Here is a 23,552-nt window from a genome sequence, read left to right as displayed (position 1 = left end):
AGCCGATTCCACTTGCCCACCACCCTCTGTGTGAAAAACTTCCCCCTAACATTTCCCCTGTACCTACCCCCCAGCACCTTAAACCTGTGTCCTCTCGTAGCAGCCATTTCCACCCTGGGAAAAAGCCTCTGAGAGTCCACCCGATCTATGCCTCTCAACATCTTATATACCTCTATTAGGTCTCCTCTCATCCTACGTCTCTCCAAGGAGAAAAGACCGAGCTCCCTCAGCCTATCCTCATAAGGCATGCCACTCAATCCAGGCAACATCCTTGTAAATCTCCTCTGCACCCTTTCAATCTTTTCCACATCCTTCCTGTAATGAGGCGATCAGAACTGAGCACAGTACTCCAAGTGGATATAGTAATATACAGTGAAAAGTATTATTTCTTGCGCACTATACAGACAAAGCATACCGTTCATAGAGTACATAGGGGAGAAGGAGAGACGGTGCAGAATGTAATGTTACAGTCAAAGCTACGGTGTAGAGAAAGATCAGCTTAATGTGAGGTAGGTGCATTCAAAAGTCTTGATGGCAGCAGGGAAGAAGCTGTTCTTGAGTCAGTTGATACGTGACCTCAGACTTTTGTATCTTTTTCCCAACGAAAGGAGGTGGGAGAGAGAATGCCCGGGGTGTGTGGGGTCCTTGATTATGCTGCCATCCATATCTGGTCTGCCATGTGACTCCACAGCAATGTGACTGACTCTTAAATGTTCCCCCAAGGGCATTTAGGGATGGGCAATAAATGCTGGCTCAGCCAGCGATGCCCACATGCCATTAAATCTTTGTTTAAAAAACCTAGGGTTGAATAAAGGCTCATTCATCCCAGTGTAAACCACCACTTCGATAACTAACTGTTTATCTCGAACAACCAGTCATTAGGGTGAGGTGAGGCATGAATGGATATTTGAAGCATGTGGACTAAAAATGCTGTAACATCTATTTATTTATGATCAGTCTGCAGCTCCTACCCAAAGCAATGAGTCCCTGCAACTACACACTCGGTACTATCCTTACTCCCATCCATTGCAGGGGCCATATCCTCTACAGTAATATCTCCTCACTACTGTAATAATATACAGTAGTCCATTCACACCATATTCATAATACATTGAGATTGCAACACAGAAACAGGCCAGTCAGCCCATCCAGTTCATGCTAGCATTTGGTTCACTAATGTCCTTTCGGGAAGGAAATCTGCCGCCCTTACCTGGTCTGGCCTATGTGCGACTCCAGAGCTACAGCAATGTGGTTGGCTCTCAATTGTCCTCCGAGGGCAACTAGGGATGGGCAATAAATGCTGATGTGGAGATGCCGGTGTTGGACTGGGGTAAACACAGTAAGAAGTTTAACAACACCAGGTTAAAGTCCAACAGGTTTATTTGGTAGCAAAAGCCACAAGCTTTTGGAGCCTTAAGCTCATTCGAGCTTAAAGCTCCGAAAGCTTGTGGCTTTTGCTACCAAATAAACCTGTTGGACTTTAACCTGGTGTTGTTCAACATCTTACAATAAATGCTGGCCAGCCAGCTACGCCCATTTCCCACAAATGAATTCAAAAAACGCTCTTCAGAACCAAATAGACTTAACCACAACTATCTGCTCTATTCAAATCAATTCAACCACCTCGACAACCTAATCTGAAATGTTGACATTGTTTACTTTGCAACAATGAATTCGACAACCTCTCAATTTTTATGCAAAGTTGGTTCTCCTATCCTCTGTTTGAAATCTCTTGCATTCAATCTCGAGCGAACAGCCTTTTTGAATGTTGGAACTAATTTGTTTCTCTCTACCTGTTCACATCCTTTGATAACTTCAAGCACCCCTAACAATCTCCATAAGCTGTTTTCAGGAGCCCAACTTTACTTGACTCGGAACTTGCTCAACCTTTTATCTGTAATGACAAATGTGAAGGAAGAAATTACTTCCTCTGCTATTTCATCACCTTCCCCAAGATTTCCACTCCCCCAACAGATTTGCCTAGTCGCCAGCTCGGCTGACGCAGCTGAAACACTCAGTGTCAGCCCTGCAAACTGGTAGCAAACTAACCATAGTTAGAATTCATTGGTAAAACTAGCACGTCTCTGAATCTCTGGTTGGTTAACGTTATAGAGTACAGCTTATAGAGAGATGTTTAAAGTTATTAAAGGCCGTGACAAGGTAGAGAGAAACGAATTGGTTCCAATACTCAAAGGGGCCATACGTACGTTTTGGATGCCAGAGATTTAAAACAGAAGGCAAGAGAACCAATCCTGCGAAAAACATTGAGAGGCTGTAGAATGATCGCAATCAGGGATTGAGATGGCTGCAACCATCAGTTGGACCGGGAACAGTGGTGACATCTGCATCACAATAACCGTCAGAAGAAGCTGCTAGGTTTTAAAGTTTATTTAATATTCACAAGTAGGCTTACATTAACACTGCAATGAACTTACTGTGAAAATCCCCTAGTCGCCACACTCCAACGCCTGTTCGGTACACTGAGGGAGAATTTAGCATGGCCAATGCACCTAACCAGCACAGGTAATCAGTGGAGATTCAGCACCAGTTAAAGTAGTAGCCTACTGTTTTCAGTCAGGTAATAAGATGGCCTCTCTAGGAAGCTGGGCTCCCTCCCTCTGGTATGTCTAAATGAGCAATTGAACTTGACGGGCAACTTTCTCAGCAGCATTCATCAGATAAGTGCACCTTATAGCAAAATCTAGTGAGGGCTCACTCTGGAAGGCACTGCCACCTGTCCTCCCTGTTGACTGTGACTCAATGGGATGTCCACTGGAGGCTCAGAGACACTCCTGTCTAGGGAAGAGTTAAAATCATTTGAAAAGGCACCACATTGAGTAAATACAGGAACAGGATAAGTCGTTGCAGCTCCTCAAACCTGTCCTGCTATTCATGTCGATGGCGGCTGATTTGTACTTCATTTACTCACTTTATCCCTTTTTACACTTACTCAACAAAAATCTGTCAACCCGTCTTGAAAACCTTAATTGTCCCAGAGCATCTGCAGCTTTTTTGGGGGAGTAACTTCTAGATTTCCAACACTTTTGGCTCAAAGAGTGTTTCCTGATTTCATTTCTAAATGGCTTGGCTCTCATTTTAAAACTATGTTTCCTTGTACTTGACTCCCCCACTACAGGAAATTATTAACTCTACCCTTTTGAATCCCTTAATCATTTTAGAATACAACGATTGGATCACTTCGAAACCTTATAAAGGGAGTTACAAGGGAATACAAGTGTATGCAAGCTGTCGTCATCATTTAACACTCGGGCAGTGCTTGACTGAACAGGAGTTATCAGTGGATGGCACTGATGTTGACCAGTAATGCAGGAAATGGCAGCCAGCGTGTACACAGCAAGTTCCCGCAAACAGCAATGCAATAATGAGCAGATAGTTTGTTTTCAGTGATGTCAGTTGTGGAATAAATATTGGCCAAAGACACCAGGGAGATCTCTTCTGCCCTTCTTTGAAATATCCTGCCTTGTCCTGAGAAGGCTGACTAGGCATCGGTATAACATCTCATCTGAAAAACGGCACCATTGACAGTGTGATGCACCCACAGTACTAAACCTCCCTCAGTATGGTGCTCCCTCAGTACTAGCCCTCAGACACTAGTGTTCCCTTCGTACTTGCCCTCCAACAGTCCAGTGTACGCTCAGCACTGGTCTGTCGACAATTCAGCACTCCCTCAGTATTGACCCTGCGACAGTCCCTCAGTACTGACCCTCCAACAGTGGGACACTACCTCAGTACTGACCCTCCAAATGTGCAACACTCCCTTAGGACTGATCCTCCAAAACTATAGCACCCTCAATACTGACTCTCCAACAGAGCACCACACCCCCAGCACTGACCCTCCAAACAGTGCAGCACTGCCTCAGTACTGACCCTCCAAACGTGCAGCACTCCCTTAGTACTGATCCTCCAACAATGTGGCACTTCCTCAGTACTGGTCCTCTAACAGTAGGGCACTCCTTCAGCACTGACCCTCCAACAGTGTAGCACTCCCTCAGTACTGACGCTCCAACAGTGTAGCACTCCCTCAGTACTGACCCTCCAACAGTGTAGCACTCTCTCAGTACTGACGCTCCAACAGAGTAGCACTCCCTCAGTACTGACCCTCCAACAGTGTAGCACTCTCTCAGTACTGACGCTCCAACAGTGTAGTACTCCCGCAGTACTGACCCTCCAACAGTGCACCATGCCCCCAGTACTGACCCTCAAACAATGCAGCATTCTCTTTGTACTGATCCTCCAAAAATGTAGCACTCCCTCAGTACTGACCCTCCAACAGTGCGGCACATCCTCAGTACTGATCATCCAACAGTGGGGCACACCCTCAGTACTGATCCTCCAACAACACAGTCCCTGCAACAGAGTAGCATTCCCTCAGTACAGTCCCTCCAATAGTGCAGCACTCCCTCAGTACTGACCCTCCAACAGTGCAGCACTCCCTCAGTACTGATCCTCCAACAACACCGTCCCTGCAACCGAGTAGCATTCCCTCAGTACAGTCCCTCCAATAGTGCAGCACTCCCTCAGTACTGACCCTCCAACAGTGCAGCACTCCCTCAGTATTAAATCATGGAATCATACAGTACAAAAGGAGCCATATGGCCCATCGAGTCTGCACCGACAACAATCCCACCCAGGCCCTATCCCCATAACCCTATGCATTTACCCTAGCTGGTCTCCCTGACACTAGGGTTAATTTAGCATGGCTAGTCCACCCAAACCGCACATCTTTGGACTGTGGGAGGAAACCGGAGCATACACGGGGAGAATGTGCAAGCTCCACAGACAGTGACTCAAGCTGGGAATCGAACCCAGGTGCCTGGCGCTGTTAGGCAGCAGTGCTAACCACTGTGCCACCGTGTCACCCCCTCCAACAGTGCAGCACTCACTCAATACTGACCCTGTGACGGTGTGGTGATCCCACAGTACAGCTCCAGAGACCTGTTGCTTTAGGTAGGAGTATCAGCCTGGAGTTTGGAACTTGAACCCATCACTTTCTGCCTCTGAGCTGTGTGCTTCTTATTAAACCACGCTTTCCTGTCTTTCGCTCGAAAGCCTATCTCTGCCCATTGGTTTGATTCTTATCAATTCAATATTATCATTACTGCTGTCGTGTAGACGTTACAGTACCTGATTAACCACTTGTTGGACCAGGGTCACGGACACGGCATTCAATCTGGAGAATTCCTAATCTGCAGCTTCCCAATCTTTTGGCGTTTGCCAGCAATCACCTGTCCCAATCAGAGTCATATCCAGCTCCTTCCTGTTCCACATAGTGTTAGGTGTTTCCTAGCAAACAAGCACCAGCATCAGTCTGTGCTGATACCTGGGTCCAAATAAACAATATACCTTGGTTAAAGCACCTGCATCATGAGCAAACAGAAGAGCCTCGGATCATTTTATTCTGAAAACATGGCTCCGGGCAGACATTATGAGCTTCATTTGAACTCTGTGTTAGCAGGTGGATTTTGAATGGGTTAAAATTGGGTCCATTGCAACTTAAAGGAAGAGAAAACTGAGCCCGAATAAAATGCTTGAGATTGCCAGACTCTCAGTCAGGGAATGAGTCCCATTAGACCAAGGCTTATCAACAACTTGAACACCACTTTACACAGAGGTGGGTGATTATTGGGAATAGTGTGTTCAGGGAGGGAGAGTGGTAAATCTTATGAAAATTGGTGAGATATTTGAGGGTTGACTGGGGAATATTGGTTTTTGGGGCCTGGTTAAATAGATTGTCGGTCCAGTAATCTGCAACTGTCTTAGGTGACTTGTTGCACTGTCTGACTAAATGAATTACAAACTGGCCAGCTGGGAACCTGTGGATCGAGTGACATGTGAATTAGAACAGTTGTTGCCATTATAAACACAAATAGGCTGATTTAACAATTACATGTTCAAATGCCAGCTGGTAGGTTATGGTTATTTCCAGGCAGCACTCACAGGGTTAATGAGGCTCCAGTCCATGTCTCTCCAGTAAGAGGGGAGTGGCAATTACAGTTCCCTCCCCTCCTGTTCTCCCTCTCTCCGTGAAAAGCACAGATTGCATTCATTAGCATTGCTTTTTTGCCAGATCCCTTGGAGGAGTGGAGTGGAGCGGGGGAACAGTGACATGCTGTTTGCTCCTTCCTGGCTCCCACAGTCTCTCTCTCTCTCTCTGTCAGCACCCAGTCCACAATCGCACTGAGGCATCCTGCTAGTCTGAGGTGAGACCCGACCCCACTGCACAGGTCACCACGATATGCTTGGTTTTCCACACTGCATACGGCCAGCAAGGTAAGATTAGTTTTATGCCTCTCGCAGTCACTCAGCTCTGGACACAGCCTCCAAGCTCTGGTCAATGAATTAAAACAAAATCTCTCGACAAAACAGCAGGCAAATCTTTGTCCAGAGATTTTGCCTCAAGTTGTGAAAGAGAATCTCTTTGCGCTCTCTTATTTGAGCCACTGTGCACATTTATTAGAAAGCAGTAGCCTCCAAATCCGTCAGTACAGTTAGTCCAGCACTCGAAACACTGAGCTGCTATAAGCTCAAACATCTGAGTGGTATTAAACAAACCCCAAACCAGTCAAAGGTCTAAAGCTCATGAAAGAGTTGTTCAGCAGAATTTCAAAATTTAACAAGGAAAAGCTTCAGTAAGTGAATTAGAAACCAGTAACATACCAATCATTCTGGTACAGAGCTTCACATAAAGCCTCACTCCGGTCTGCACAGTATGCTTGTTTTATAACTACAGATATGGTTTATTCAGCAATTTAAGGGGTATTTACCACATAACTGGGGTTCCTGTTTATTCAGAGTGATGATGCATTTATTTAGCACCATTAATGTAGCAAACACCAACATACTGAAACATGATCAGATGCAAATGGACACAGAGCCCAAGGAATTAGATGTTAGGATTGGGTCATTAAAGGCTCAGTCGAAGAGATGTGTTTTCAGGGAAACTGGAGAGATGGAGACCAGAGAGATACAAGGAGAGAATTTCCAGAGCCCAGGGTATAGGCAGCTGAAAACACAACCACCAATGGTGAATAATGCACAAAAAGACCAGACTGAATGAGGTGGATGGTGGGACTGGAAAATGTGCTAAGGAGGGGTGGGACCATATAGGGATTTGAATATAAGGCTGAGGAATTTGAATTGCTGAGCTGGAGCCAATGTAGATCAGAGAACACGGGTGGAAGGTGAGCAGGACTTGGTGAGAGTTAGGACACAGGTAGCAGAGTTTAGGGTGAGCTCAAGTTTACAGAGGATGGAAGATGGGAGGTTGGTCAGGAGAGTACTGGAATATTTGAGTCTACAAGTAACAAGGGGAATGGATGAGGGTTTCAGCAACAAATGTGATATGGCAGGAGTGGAAACAGGTGATGTTGCAAAGATAGATGTCGGAATGGAATTGTTAATGAAGAAATGGATAATGTGGCAGCAACCGGAAACAATGGTTTCAGGCATCCCATTATTAGCAGGAGTTTCTGTTTATTTAGCAGGGCAAGGATTACTACCTGTGTAACTGTACAGAATTACCATTTATTCAGCAGGGTAAGGGTCACACACTACGTAACTATACACAGTTACTGTTTATTCAACAGAGTAGGGGGTTACTCACTGCAACAGCACAAGAGATACTGCATATTCAGCAGCGTAAGGGTTACTCGGTTGGGAATGGAGTTTCGGTTTATTCTGTAGTGTAGAAGTTAAGGTCTTAGTCATTCTGGCAAATTAACAAGGCTAGTAAAGAAACAGGATGAGCCTGAATTACCAGCTGACCTTGCTTCAAGTTGTTCCATTGAAAAGGCGGGATTTTACAGGTAAAGGTTTATACTCACTGCTCTGTAAGAATTTCAGGATAAGGATCAGGTGCAGCCAGAATCTCCTTTTAGAAGTAGATTGAACTATATTTTGGCTGTCAGTACAAATTATGATGAATTTGTAACTATGTACTTTTAAGAAATATGCCACAGAAAGGCATGGAAGTAACCCTGACTGTCCGAAAAGTCAGGGAAACAGGAAACTTTCACTCTTTCAAACACATGGCAACAGGAGACCCTAATTCCCCCATACACAGGGCAACAAGAGGATTCACACTCCCCAGACAGAGGGCACCAAGATGATTCACATTCCCCATACACAGGACAACAGATCTTTACCCCCTCCCCCGACACATGGTAACAGGAGACCTTCACTCCCCTCTGACAGGACAACACAAGGACCTCACTCCCCCAGGCACAGGGCAAGAGGAGGCCCTCACTTCCCAAGAACAATAGGGAGACCATCCACTCCACTACTGCAGACAATGAAATTGAGGATTCGTTGTTATAGTGTTAGTGCTATGGAGATTTTTCTTGGCAGTCGTTAGTGAATGTGGTGTCTATGGGTTTTTTTTTTAAAACAGAGGATACTGTTTCTGTAGCTGCTGAAGAGAGTGGAATTTATAATAACATTCTCATTACCTCAGGATGGTATGTAGGGGTGGAGCTCGCTCCTGGAGCCAGTGAGTAGCAGAGGCCAATCTTTGGACAAGAGGGTTGAGAAAGGGAAAAGTAAACAAGCTTTTAGCTGCCACTGGCCTTTAATTAAAAAGTGGAGAGCTCGACAGGAGTTGTTTTTTTTTGTCTGAAGATTTTCAGATGGATTTGGTCTGCGGATTTGACCCCAGCGTAATCCTTCACAAGGGTCAAGCTGCATTCAGACTGGAGCTGCCCAAATGGAGAATGTCAGATATGTCGACTGACAGCTCACTGCTCCCTCAGAACTCATTCATTCATCTCATCACCTCAGGGCAAACCCTCAAGAGGGACATCATGCCAGAATTCTTCTCGCACACGACATCATCCCGCCACCCCTCCCCCCTGCACCTTTACCACTGACTATTTCTCACCAACGTTAATCCAGCTCCCTCACACTGTCACTGAATAGTCCCTCCCTCCCAATGCTCTGTGTTAAACGTTTACAAGGAGTCTGTTGCTAGGGTTGGAAAGGTGTAGTTAAAACCCCTCACTTAGCCTCTGCCCCTCACAGTTGAAACAAATCTTGCTCAAAGGCAGAGCTAGTTGCAAGAACTGGGCTCCTGGTTCCCCATGAGGGAAGCTGAAGTTCACAGTCGATGCAACAACTTTCTTGAAGAATGGGGGTTGAATGAGGTGACAGGAAGTGAATTGGGCCTTGTTCCACTCCTGAGTAAGGAAGCTATCAGAAGTGGAATCGCTCAGTATGGTTTAAAAGTACAAGAAAACAACAAGTGTAGAATGAAATGGGGAGCAGCGAGATCAGAGTAGATAACCCAGAAGGGACCAGTCGTAACTCAGCCGGTAATACTTTAGCCCCTGGTTCACAGCAAGTTGTGGGTTCAAACCCTATTTGAGCATAAAATCCAGACTGACACCCCCAGTACAGTACAGTGGGAGGTTCAAATTGTCAGAGGCCCCGTCTACTCCCTCAGGTGGATCTAAAGAGGACCAGGAGTCAGCAATTTATATCCCTCAAGCTTGTTCCACCATTCTGAGAGATCTTAACTGATCTATGAGCTAAGCCTCAACAGAAATCCATCAATCTTACATTTAAAATTAACAATTGATCAAGCATCAATTGTCGTACATGGATGACAGTTCCAAACTTTCACCATTATTTGCATGTGAAAATGTTTTCTAATTTAATTTTTTTTTGGACATTTTCCCCCAGCCGTAAACCCCCCAACCAGATGAAATAGCTTCTCTCTATCGACCTAACTATTCCCTTTAATATCTTGAAAGCATCAATTAAATTACCCCTTAGCCTTCTAAATTCCACAGAATGCAATCTAGTTTATGTGATCTCCCCTCCAAAATCAATACATCCTTCCTCAGGTGATGCTCATAGCTGCTCACCGTACCCAGACGTGGTCTAACCAGAGCTCTGCGTAGCTGCAGCATTACTTTGACTTCATTGTATTCTAGTCTCCTGGATATAAAGGCCAGAATTCTGTTAGCCTTTTTGATGATTTTATGTGGTTGTAGATCACATTTTAATGACCTGTGCACCTGTCTTGTAAGTCTCTTTTGACCTCCTCTGTTTCTTACTTTTTAGCATTTAGAAAATATCCTGTTCTATCCTTTTTTAGGTCCAAATTGGATGATCTCACATTCATCTACATTGAATCCATTTGTCACAGTTTTATCCATTCACATAATTTACCACTTGGTAATTTTATGTCACTCTCATTGTTTACAGTGCTGACCATCTTTGTGTCATCAGAAAATTTGGATATATGGTTTTCTATCCCATCATCAGCCATTAATAAATACAGTGAATACTATAGTTTACATAGGAACAAGAAGCAGGAGTAGGCCATCTGGCCACTCGAGCCTGCTCTGCCATTCAATAAGATCATAGCTGCTCTTTTCGTGGACTCAGCTCCACTTACCTGCCCGCTCACCATAACCCTTAATTCCTTTACTGCTCAAAAATGTATCTATCCTTGCCTTAAAAACATTCAATGAGGTAGCCTCAACTGCTTCACTGGGCAGGGAATTCCTTTGAGTGAAAAAGTTCCTCCTCAATTCAGTCCTAAATCTGCTCCCCCTTATTTTGAAGTCATGCCCCCTAGTTTAACACCCCAACAAAGATCCACGCGGGACACCACGGGAACGATTCTCCCAGCCCCCTGCGCAGCAGGCCAGGAAGCATTAGTAGCCGCCACCCCCCACCCCCGACCACCACTAGTTTAATCATGTCAGAGTGCTTTGCCATTATCATTATCCCTTCTCTCGGTCTTCTCTTGTCAGCTAATGTTCTAACCATGTCAATTCCATGAGGTACAACCTTAGTGAATGGTCTAGATCGATTCTGGGATGAAAGACCTGTCCTTTGAGAATAGTTATAGACCTATATTCTCAGGAGTTTAAAAGAACGAGAGAAGCTCTCACTGAAACATTAAGATTCTGTGATGGCTTGATAAGGTTGAGAGGCTGTTTTCCCTGGCTGTAGCATCAAGAAAATGAGGACAAAGTCTGAGGATAAGGTGTGAGCTGTTTAGGACAGAAATGAGGAGAGATTGAGTTGAGAAGCTTTGGAATTTCGCACCCCAGAGAACTGTGAATGTTTGGTCATTTGGCATATTCAAGACTGAAATTGAAATATCTTTAAACTCGAAGAGAATCAAGGGATATGGGGATTGTATGGTGAACTGGAGGCGAGATCAAGGATCAGTATGATCTAATTGAACAGGGAAGCGACCCCGAGAGGATGTATGACCTACACCTGCTCCCATTTGTTCTGTTTTCTTACAAGGAACTTTATCAATTGCCTTCTGGAAGCCCATTAACCTAACACTCATGGACATTTTCCATCCAATATTTAAGGCAACTCTTAAAATTCAATCAGGCATCATCCATCCTTTATAGGAGGCTGAGATGGATCATCCACTTGTCATTCGTGGCTGAAGATGGTTGCAAATGTTTCATCTTTGTCTTTTGCACTGACCTGCTGAGCTCTCTCATCATTGATGTTCAGTTAGTTACTTAATTGTCCACTCCCATTCACAATTACAAGTGACAAGATTGCACAGCTTTGATCTGATCTGTTGGTTGTGGGATAATTTAGTTGTCTATTGTATGCTGCTTCTGCTGTAGCTTCACCAAATTGGCATTTCAATTTTTAGATATGCATGTGCTGTTCCTGGCATGTTCTCCTACAATCCTTGCTGAACAAGGGTTGATCCCCTGGCTTGAATGTACATCTTGAAAGTAATGGTACAGTGAGGAATATGCTGGACCATGAGGCTACAAACTATGGTTGAATACAATTCTCTTGTTGATGGCGGCTCACGGCACCTCACGGATGCCCAATTTTGAGCCAGATCTGTACTGAAACTGAAACATTTAGAACATTTAGAAATTGTGACACACAACACCATGGGTGGCATCCTCAACGTTAAGACATAACTTGGTCTCCATGGGAATGGGTGATGGTCTATGAATACAGTCATGGACAGATGCATCTGTGACTGACCCAGTCTGTGCCACTCCTGGTGATGGGGATTGAAGATCCCACCCAGAATACATTCTCTGCTCTTGCTACCTTCAATACTTCTTCCAATTGGCGTTCATCATGGAAGAGTACTGATTTATCAGCTAAGCGAGGGAATTAGGTCTCAATCAGTGGGAAGTTTCCTTGTCCACATTTGACCTGATCTCATGAGGCTTAATGGAGTCCAGAGTAGAATGTTGAGAATGATGGCAGATTTCTTTCCCAAAAGGACATTAGTGAATCAGATGAATTTTACAACAATCCAGCAGTTTTTTCCAATCAGTTTTAAGGAAGATAAACCGTCAATTCATGGTTACCATCACTGAGACTAGCCTATTATTCAAGATTTATTCATTAATTGCATTTAAATTCCACCAGCTGCCAGGATGGAATTTGAACTTGTGCCTTCAGAACATTAGCATAGGCCCAGTGACGGCCAATTCTAGTAATGCTATTGTTATATTATCATTCCTACAGATCAGAAGGGTGGAACAAGGACCCTGCTTTGCTCTTTCGTTGTTGTCTATTTCACAGACACTCATGGTTTTTTGCATCTCTTCATGTTATTGATGCTTTTAAGGGAAGTTTGATAAGTACAAGAGGGAAAAAGGAATAGGTGGATTTGCAGAGGGCATTAGATGAAGTAGGATGGGAGGAGGCTCATGTGAAGTATAAACACCAGCATGGACACAATGAACCTAATGGCATCCTTCTGTATCATTCTAGGATTCTGTAAGTTGCAGACACAGCCTGCACTGTGCTAATCTGTAAGGAGAAATCTTTCCACTACCCCACTTCCTGTCACACAGAAGCTGCCAGGGTTGGAGCAGGAAGTTCTCCACAGCTTGGCCTTGTCCGCCCTACACCAACGCAGTGAAAAGCAGCATCTCACATTACAGCAAACATCTTGAAATATTCCCTTGGAAAAATAAGCCAGAGGCCGTGGCAGTGTTATCTTACCCCGAGGTACAGCGCACGGTCATATTGTTTTTGGAAGGATGGAGAGCATTGAGGGAGGCTATGGGGAAGATTGTACAGTCAGGCTGTACATTCCTCAGACCCCTAGAGACTCACATCCACATCACCATGTTACCATCACATACAATCCCCTTCAAGACCAAACCAATCATGCAAAATATTTGCACTGGCAATTGTGCAATGGGTAACAGGAAGAACTAGCTGTAAATAGGCCACTGGTCCAAACAGCAGGTGACATGCTTCCTTCTCACCATTTCCTTTCAATCCCAATCGCTCCAAAAAATGCTGCCAGTTGCCTCTGTAACACAGTGCTCCTGGAATTTTCAACAAACTTCTATTGCAACTTACTTCAGCATTCTCGTATGATCAATCCATCTACCTTCCTACTTGTTGCACAACTTCCCTGTCCCACCACCATGCCACTCATTGCAGTTCTGCTCATTTAAGAGCATCCACTCCCTTAGTGGATAGACAGTGAGCTTAATTCAATTCAACCACCATTCCTCAGTCACTAAGCTGCTTGGACCCTCAATGGTGAGCTCCTCCAAATCTCTTCTTCCCTGAGAAGCAAGCAGGCATTTGGTGCCGTCCCCTCTCCACCAGGGTACAGGGGCTCAGCAAGTCCTAGTTTGAGGTGTAGCCTTATATCCAAGGATCATCCTTTCACCAAATAGGACTAATGACTATGGCAGGGTTTCCAAAACCATGAATGCCTCGTGGTGATGTTGTGGGATGAGATTTTGGGACCCTACCTTATAACTGACCAGAGTTAAGCATAGTCCAGCTCCTCCCACATTTCTAACATGCGCAGAGAATGGAGCATGCAGCTAGAGAGCCAAAGAAAATCAAGTCCATAATCAACAGGGAAAGTCTCAGGACACATAATCACAAGCAGTTAATGGACTGGGAGCACAGTTGGCCCTGGCTCACTGTCTCTCTGCACTTCAAACTAGACCAGACAACCACACCCTGATCTCAGAATGCGCCTCACTTGGCCTTCAGCAGCCAGAACAGCTTCTAGTTAGCAATATGAGGACACAGCAGAGTCTGTGCCAAGGTGACCATCCAGTTCCAGCACAGACAGCCAGTCAGACTTTCAGCAGGCTGTGCTCTAAAGGCTCTACACAGCGTAAACAGACAAAGTCAAACAGCTGACAGCAAGCACTGACTTTGGACAGTGACAGAGGAGAGGGACTTTTCATATCAGCACTTAAAACACCAAATGGGAAAAGACTTTGGATTGACAACTTCCTCCAGCCCCACAATCCTCAGAGGTCTCCACACTCTTGCACATCCCCAATTTTAATCACTCCACTCCCAGTGGTCGTGCCTTCAATTGCTGGGGCCCTAAAATTCCCCCTAAACTTCCTCTCCACTTTTTCAGATGCTCCCCCCAACCCGACCAAATCTTTTGGCATCTGCCATAATATTTCAAATGGCTCAGTATGGAATTTTGTTTGGTTATGCTCCTGTGACGTGCCTTGGTTTGTTTTACTAAGTACGGGCTCTATATAAATGCAAGTTGTTGTTAAAATAAATTATACTTCAAGTTCATAAAGATGTCTTACTGGAGTCATCGTTTGCAGGAAGCTGCAGTAATATATGGAGCGATGTTGGTAAAAGATAAAGATAAAACACTGCAATACTGGGATTTGGATAGCACAAGAGAACACCAGGCAGGATTCAAACACAGCCCAGGACTGCTGGGATTGAAGATCCCTCCGTCTGCTGAACAATCTCAATACAGTTTGCAATGGGCATCTGTCCCACATCTTGTGATCTGGATGTAGTTTAGAAAGTAGTCGAGGCTAAAACGTCGTCTGATTTCAAGAAGAAATTAGATAAAGCTCTTGGGGCTAACGGGATCAAGGCATGTGGGGGGGAAGGGAGGGGAAATCAGGATATTGAATTCAATGATCAGCCATGATCAAAATAAATGGCAGAGCAGGCTTGAAGGGCCGAATGGCCTACTCCTGCTTCTAGTTTCTATGAATGCTCACTCCTGCCATGTGGAGCAGCCTCCTGTTTATAATTCACAGCCCTTTCAGCCCAGTCTCTCACATTGATGGACGCTCCACACAAGAACCACTCTCGACATGCTAATCCCACTCTCTCAGGGGTTTTCAAGTCTAAGAGGTGTGTTGATATTTCCAATTCCATAGTTATGTTCGAGACTAAACTGAATTCCATGGAAACGACAGCTTATTTGGCTGGGAGACGGACTATAAATCTGGTATGTGGCATTCCAGTCACTGTCACCAGTTCGGCAGAGAGGGAGAGAGAGAGTGTGTGAGGAGAAATATAAAGACGGCGAGGGGTTTTTGAGGCGCTGAGAAGGGCAGGAGAAGAGGTGAGTTGGGAGCAGGGATTGCTAAGATGTGCTGCACTATCTGAGATGCTGTTTTACAGATGAGACATTAAGCCAAGATCCTAATTGCGGATGGATGTAAAAGATCCTACTGCACTGTTTTAAATAGGAGTGTTAGTTCCCCCCCGCAATCGGGAACAATACTTACCCCTCAACCAACATCACTAAAACAATTGATCTGGTTATTATCACATTGCTGTTTAATGGGTTCTGGCAGTGTGCAAACTGACTGCCGCGTTTCCCGAGATCACAACAGTGACTACACTTCAAAAAGTGGGTCATTTTGTAAAGCACTTTGGACATTGTGAGGCTTTTCAAGACACAATTATAAAAACAAGTCTTATTTTTGCATGGCAGTGTTGCAACTACTTGCTCCCATTGTGACAGACTCTGCCTGTGCTCCAAATGGAAGAGATGCAGGGAATTATTTTTAAAGAATGTCCTTTTTATTAATTCAATCTGTTACTGAGCATTCCTCTTCCCCAACTGTCCCCTGATGTGGTCTGGAAATAGTGTGGAATGAAAATAGTATGGAATGAATCAAAATTTCTAAAAATACCATCTCCCTACGGAGGGAGAGAATGTTCCCCCAATCACCTCCCGCTCATTACAGGCACACAAGACAGTTTCTGGCTTCTCTGTGGGTGAGGGATTAGAACGCAGCCTCTCCTTGGGAGGAAAGGACATGGGTACGGTCCCCCCACTGACAGTGAAGAAGCTGAGAGTGATTTTACCAACGGGAGATCCTGACTTGCCACGAGAGCCATCGCCCTTCTCACAGTCACAGAACCATCCGCTGCTGAACGGGCAAAAGGGTCACAGGAGCATTCCTGCAACCACTTAAACACAGGACAACGCTTCTAAAAACTGTGAAGTCAGAAATATTCCTTCTAGAGTTTTAAATCTGTTAATATTCTGCTCAATTTTCAATCTTTTTACTTTGTAGGTTGCAGCTTTCGGAAGCACAACCCCTCCCCCGAAAACACACAGCCCCCTCCCCTCCCCCCTCAACACACACAGCCCCCTCCCCACCCCCGAAAACACACAGCCCCCTCCCCTCCCCCCTCAACACACACAGCCCCCTCCCCACCCCCGAAAACACACAGCCCCCTCCCCTCCCCCCTCAACACACACAGCCCCCTCCCCCCTCCCCATCCCCCTCAACACACACAGCCACCTCCCCTCCCCCCTCAACACACACAGCCCCCTCCCCTCCCCCCTCAACACACACAGCCCCCTCCCCATCCCCCTCAACACACACAGCCCACTCCCCTCTCCTCCCCCTTCAACACACACAGCCTCCTCCCTTCCCCCCTCAACACACACAGCCCCCTCCCCATCCCCCTCAACACACACAGCCCACTCCCCTCTCCTCCCCCTCAACACACACAGCCCCCTCCCCTCCCCCCTCAACACACACAGCCCCCTCCCCTCCCCCCTCAACACACACAGTCCCCTCCCCTCCCCCCTCAACACACACAGTCCCCTCCCCTCCCCCCTCAACACACACAGCCCCCTCCCCCCTCAACACACACAGTCCCCTCCCCTCTCAACACACACAGCCCCTCCCCTCCCCCCTCAACACACACAGTCCCCTCCCCTCCCCCCTCAACACACACAGTCCCCTCCCCTCCCCCCTCAACACACACAGTCCCCTCCCCTCCCCCCTCAACACACACAGCCCCCTCCCCTCCCCCCTCAACACACACAGCCCCCTCCCCTCCCCCCTCAACACACACAGCCCCCTCCCCTCCCCCCTCAACACACACAGCCCCCTCCCCTCCCCCCTCAACACACACAGTCCCCTCCCCTCCCCCCTCAACACACACAGCCCCCTCCCCTCCCCCGAAAACACACAGCCCCCTCCCCTCCCCCGTCAACACACACAGCCCCCTCCCCTCCCCTACCCCCTCAACACACACAGGCCCCTCCCCTCCCCCGTCAACACACACAGCCCCCCCCTCCCCCGTCAACACACACAGCCCCCCCCTCCCCCGTCAACACACACTGCCCCCTCCCCTCCCCCTTCAACACACACTGCCCCCTCCCCTCCCCCCTCAACACACACTGCCCCCTCCCCTCCCCCCTCAACACACACTGCCCCCTCCCCTCCCCCTTCAACACACACTGCCCCCTCCCCTCCCCCCTCAACACACACTGCCCCCTCCCCTCCCCCCTCAACACACACTGCCCCCTCCCCTCCCCCCTCAACACACACTGCCCCCTCCCCTCCCCCCTCAACACACAGCCCCCTCCCCTCCCCCCTCAACACACACAGCCCCCTCCCCTTCCCCCTCAACACACACAGCCCCCTCCCCTTCCCCCTCAACACACACAGCCCCCTCCCCTTCCCCCTCAACACACAGCCCCCTCCCCTCCCCTCTCAACACACACAGCCCCCTCCCCCCTCAACACACACAGCCCCCTCCCCTCCCCCAAAACACAGAGCCCCCTCCCCTCCCCCAAAACACACAGCCCCTCCCCTCCCCCAAAACACACGCAGCTCCCTCCCCTCCCCCCAAAACACCCACAGCCCCCTCCCCTCTCCCCAAAATACACACAGCCCCCTCCCCTCCCCCCAAAACACACAGCCCCCTCCCCTCAAAACACACACAGCCCCCTCCCCTCCCCCGTCAACACACACAGCCCCCTCCCCTCCCCCCAAAACACACACAGCCCCCTCCCCTCCCCCGTCAACACACACATAGCCCCCTCCCCTCCACCAAAACACACACAGCCCCCTCCCCTCACCCCCCAAAACACACACAGCCCCCTCCCCTCCCCCCCCCCAAAACACACACAGCCCCCTCCCCTCCCCCCCCCAAAACACACACAGCCCCCTCCCCTCCCCCCCAAAACACACACAGCCCCCTCCCCTCCCCCGTCAACACACACAGCCCCCTCCCCTCCCCCCAAAACACACACAGCCCCCTCCCCTCCACCAAAACACACACAGCCCCCTCCCCTCCCCCCCCAAAACACACACAGCCCCCTCCCCTCCCCCCAAAACACACACAGCCCCCTCCCCTCCCCCCAAAACACACACAGCCCCCTCCCCTCCCCCCAAAACACACACAGCCCCCTCCCCTCCCCCCAAAACACACACAGCCCCCTCCCCTCAAAACACACAGCCCCCTCCCCTCCCCCCAAAACACACAGCCCCCTCCCCTCCCCCCAAAACACACAGCCCCCTCCCCTCCCCCCAAAACACACAGCCCCCTCCCCTCCCCCCAAAACACACAGCCCCCTCCCCTCCCCCCAAAACACACACAGCCCCCTCCCCTCCACCAAAACACACACAGCCCCCTCCCCTCCCCCCAAAACACACACAGCCCCCTCCCCTCCCCCGTCAACACACACTGCCCCCCTCCCCTCCACCAAAACACGCACAGCCCCCTCCCCTCCCCCCAAAACACACAGCCCCCTCCCCCAAAACACACAGCCCCCTCCCCTCCCCCAAAACACACACAGCCCCCTCCCCTCCCCCAAAACACACACAGCCCCCTCCCCCGTCAACACACACAGCCCCCTCCCCTCCCCCGTCAACACACACATAGCCCCCTCCCCTCCACCAAAACACACACAGCCCCCTCCCCTCCCCCCCCAAAACACACACAGCCCCCTCCCCTCCCCCCAAAACACACACAGCCCCCTCCCCTCCCCCCAAAACACACACAGCCCCCTCCCCTCCCCCCAAAACACACACAGCCCCCTCCCCTCCCCCCAAAACACACACAGCCCCCTCCCCTCCCCCCAAAACACACACAGCCCCCTCCCCTCAAAACACACAGCCCCCTCCCCTCCCCCCAAAACACACAGCCCCCTCCCCTCCCCCCAAAACACACAGCCCCCTCCCCTCCCCCCAAAACACACAGCCCCCTCCCCTCCCCCCAAAACACAGCCCCCTCCCCTCCCCCCAAAACACACACAGCCCCCTCCCCTCCACCAAAACACACACAGCCCCCTCCCCTCCCCCCAAAACACACACAGCCCCCTCCCCTCCCCCGTCAACACACACTGCCCCCCTCCCCTCCACCAAAACACGCACAGCCCCCTCCCCTCCCCCCAAAACACACAGCCCCCTCCCCCAAAACACACAGCCCCCTCCCCTCCCCCAAAACACACACAGCCCCCTCCCCTCCCCCAAAACACACACAGCCCCCTCCCCTCAACACACAATTCATCTGTTTAAACTGATTGCTATCCACACCTACTCCAACATCAGTGTGAGATGTGATAGTGCTTCTCCTCCTTGCCCACAGCACAAGTTCCTCGGCCCTTCCTTCCTCTCTCCCAACAGCACTGCTCCTTCTCTGTTCCCTCATTTCAACCCCACATCATTTCACCTCTTCCCTCAACCCCTCCTCCTCCCATTCCCCCACACCCTTCCCTCTTCCAACCACAGTAGGATATCACCAGTGTACTTCCTCCCTTCTGCATCATGTTGGATTTTCCACAGTTTTCACAGACTGATTGTACTCTGGGTTGCTGCCACTACCTCCCTGGGAAGCTCTATGTAATTCACTCCTCTTTGTCCCCACAGAGCTCACTGCCCCACGATGAGGACCTCCCGGCACAGCTTGCTCTGGCTGTCCATTCTGTTGCTGCTGATGGAACTGCTCTCGGTGCTCTGCTGCCCGACAAAATGTAACTGCGACGCCTCGGGGATGCTGTGGTGCATCAAGATGGGACTGTCTGCCATTCCCGAACACATCCCTCCCGACACCTCCAGTATCTTCGCCTTTGAGAACTCCATTTCCACCCTGCACAAGGAGGATTTTGCGGGACTGGAGGAATTGAAGCTGCTCCACTTGTCGCACAATAAAATCAGCAGGCTGCCTCAGGAGGTCTTCCAGCCACTCAGTGTGCTCTCCAATCTGGACCTGTCGTCCAACCAGATAACCGAGATCACCAACACCACCTTCTCTGGGCTGCAAGAACTGGAACGACTGTACCTGCAGCAAAACAAGATCGAAACCATCCACCCTGCCGCTTTCGACACGCTAACAAAGTTAGTTGAGCTCAAGCTACAGGATAACCTGCTCCATCACCTTCCTCCTCTGCAACTTCCCACTCTCCTCCTGCTGGATCTCAGCAGAAATAACATCCCGTACACAGAACTCAGAAGCATCCAGGCACCCGAGATTGAATCTTTAAAGCTGGCTGGTCTTGGCCTCAGCACCGTAGACGAGGAGATGTTTAAGAGCATGAGGAATCTTCAGGAGTTGGATCTGTCAGACAATCAGCTGGTGACAGTGTCAGCCACCCTCCAGCAGCTCAGCGAACTGACCTATTTGAGTCTACGGGGAAACAACAAGCTCTCTCACCTGAAGGGCGAGGACTTCAAGCACATTAGAAACCTTCAAAAACTGGACATCAGTGGGTTGAGTCTCACGACCATTCCAGAGGGTTTTTTGAACCTCTTCCCCAACTTAAAGAGCCTCTCGGCTGCCGAGAACCCCTACAATTGTGTCTGCCAACTCAGCTGGTTTTCCCAATGGGTCCGGGTCAACGATGCTCTTCTCCAGAGGAAAGAGGAGACACGTTGCCACTTCCCACCGGTCAATGCTGGGAAGCCACTCAACAAATTAATACATGGCGACTTTGGATGCCCCACCACCATCGTGCCCATCAGTGCCACAACCACCACTCAGTCAACACCAACCACAGCCAAGAAAGCAACATTGGGCCACAAAGCCACACACCTGCCAGGACAACCATTGTCCTTCAATGGTGGAGCTACACTTGGAGCCATCACTGAAATAGATCAACAACTGAGCACAAAGGGACATCACTGCCTCCCCACAGAATGCCTCAATGGAGGTGTTTGCCAGCTGGATAAGTATGGGCAACACAAATGCACGTGTCGTGCAGGCTTCCATGGACCACTCTGTGAGGCAGCAAATGGTAGTTTTGATCTCCAGACTTCTCACAAAGGTCTTGTGAACATCAGCCAAATAACCAGCACTTCAGTCACATTAAACTTAGAAGGTTTCAAACTCTCACCCATTTATTACAAGGGGCTCCGACTGACATACAAGAACTGGTCAGGCCCCGACCCCAGGCCAGTGTCGCTCAACATTCCAACGTCCCTGCCAACATACAGAATCCCAAGCCTGTGGCCCAACTCAACATATCAGATCTGTGTTGGAGCTCTGGGAGAGACCAGCACCAAAGAAGAGCCTTGCGTAGTCGTACAGACACTACCGATGACGCAGTTAGCTCCGTTCATACAGGCAGAGGATAGTAACCTGACTAGTGTCATCTGGCCAGCAATCACAGGCATGTTCCTGGCCTTACTACTAGCAGTTGTCATCACACTGTATTGCCGGAGAAAACAAAAGAACTCTGCTCAGCGGGGAGAATCACACCCTTACGATGTAGAAGGGCTCAAACCCAGTCCACAGGAGAGAAAGATCTCATCCAGCACTTGGAAAGAACATGAATGCCTTGCTCTGCAGAGTGAAGTGCCATTAATCCAAGATCACCAAAGTAACAGTCCGAAAGTTTTGTGACCTTCCATTCATGGAGATTAATGTGGATTCCCAAAGCTAGCTGTAAAACTTCACTGCTTCAACCAAAAAGCCTTTCCCTACCAAGAGTGGAGTTGCACACAGTACGCTGAGGCAGTCCCATTTCAATCTCTCAAGTAAATCCAGTAGATACAAAGCCTAATCAATCTTGTCCAAGATTTCCTTACCACATTTTGTACACTTCAATCTGGGATATACTTACTGCATTTGATGCTTCCAGAGACCCAGTGAAACTCCAACCAAAGAAGGAGATCAAACCTTCCAAACCACCACTGTAAATATCACTGATACCACCTTCGCTATTGAGACATCTATCTGCATGTATCAATTTATGACTTGCATGGCCAGAGTCCCGAGTGTTTTCTATACATGGATGATGGTCCAGAGCCAACCACACCCCATAATAACCACCGCCATTGCCCAACAGCGCTACAGTGTAGGGGAAGAGAGCCAGTGACACGCACTTGCCTTCACCCAGCACCATTAATTGCTGTATATTGCTGAGCCAAACTTAACCGAGCCAAGCATACAATGTATATGACGATATTTGTAAGCAAATAAATATTTTTCTAGAGAAGTGACATCAAGGCTCTGGACTGTTTTGTTACACAGCCAGGTGTTAAAGGTGAGAGGGGAATGGATGAAGCGCTGGCAATGAAGAGGAGAAATGATAGAAGAGTCATACAAGGTGTAGAAGGTGAAGAAACAAGCACTTGTACCACAGAGAGAGGGTGGCAAGGCACATCACATTTTTAAAGCTTTTTTAAAAAAAAAGTTTATTTATTAGTGTCACAAGTAGGCGTACATTAACACTGCAATGAAGTTACTGTGAAAATCCCCTAGTTGCCATAGTCTGGCGCCTGTTAGGGTACACTGAAGGAGAATTTAGCATGGCCAATGCAGCTAACCAGCACGTCTTTCGGAGACATGGGAGGAAACCAGAGCACCCGGAGGAAACTCACGCAAGCACAGGGAGAACATGCAGACTCCGCACAGTGACCCAAGCCGGAAATTGAACCCGGGTCCCTGGCACTGCGAGGCACAGTGCTAACCAGTCTGCCACCATGCCATTTGGCAATGTAGCCAAAACAGTGCCTCTCGGAGTGAAGGGCAAGGCTGGTAGAAATAGGGAACCCTGGATGACTCGGGATATCGAGGCCCTGGTCAAGAAGAAGGAGGCACATGACATGCATAGGCAGCTGGGATCAAGTGGATCCCTTGAAGAGTATAGGGGGTGTAGGAGTAGAGTTAAGAGAGAAATCATGAGGGCAAAAAGGGGACACGAGATTGTTTTGGCAGATAAGGCAAAGGAGAATCCAAAGAGCTTCTACAAATACATAAAGGGCAAAAGAGTAACGAGGGAGAGAGTAGGGCCTCTTAAGGATCAACAAGGTCATCTATGTGCGGATCCACAAGAGATGGGCGAGATCCTAAATGAATATTTCTCATCAGTATTTACTATCGAGAAAAGCATGGATGTTAGGGAACTTGGGGAAATAAATAGTGATGTCTTGAGGAGCGTACATATAACAGAGAAGGTGATGCTGGAAGTCTTAAAGCGCATCAAGGTAGATAAATCCCCGGGACCTAATGAAGTTGTCGGTCCCCTTGCAGAAATATTTGAATCATCGATAGTCACGGGTGAGGTGCCT

At 48.5% G+C, this 23,552-nt stretch overlaps 2 protein-coding genes across 3 annotated transcripts in view; one reads left to right on the top strand and one right to left on the bottom strand.

Annotated features, from left to right (window-relative positions):
- Positions 1 to 23,552, bottom strand: part of coro7 (coronin 7) — a 144,640-nt gene that overhangs the window by 63,442 nt on the left and 57,646 nt on the right. The window lies entirely within an intron of this gene.
- vasnb (vasorin b) lies at positions 6,088 to 22,475 on the top strand. 2 transcript variants are annotated; one of them, XM_078240477.1, is made up of 2 exons: positions 6,088 to 6,291; positions 19,911 to 22,475. In XM_078240477.1, exons 1-2 carry the CDS (start codon positions 6,257 to 6,259, stop codon positions 21,880 to 21,882), a joined length of 2,007 nt encoding a protein of 668 aa, XP_078096603.1. In that variant the 5' UTR covers positions 6,088 to 6,256; the 3' UTR covers positions 21,883 to 22,475. The 2 variants fall into 2 exon arrangements, with proteins under 2 accessions (XP_078096603.1, XP_078096604.1); XM_078240478.1 differs by lacking the exon at positions 6,088 to 6,291 and adding an exon at positions 12,748 to 12,987.

This window comes from Mustelus asterias, chromosome 23 (assembly GCF_964213995.1).
Source record: "Mustelus asterias chromosome 23, sMusAst1.hap1.1, whole genome shotgun sequence".
Classification (NCBI taxonomy): domain Eukaryota; kingdom Metazoa; phylum Chordata; class Chondrichthyes; order Carcharhiniformes; family Triakidae; genus Mustelus; species Mustelus asterias.
This window is presented reverse-complemented; position numbering and strand designations above follow the sequence as displayed.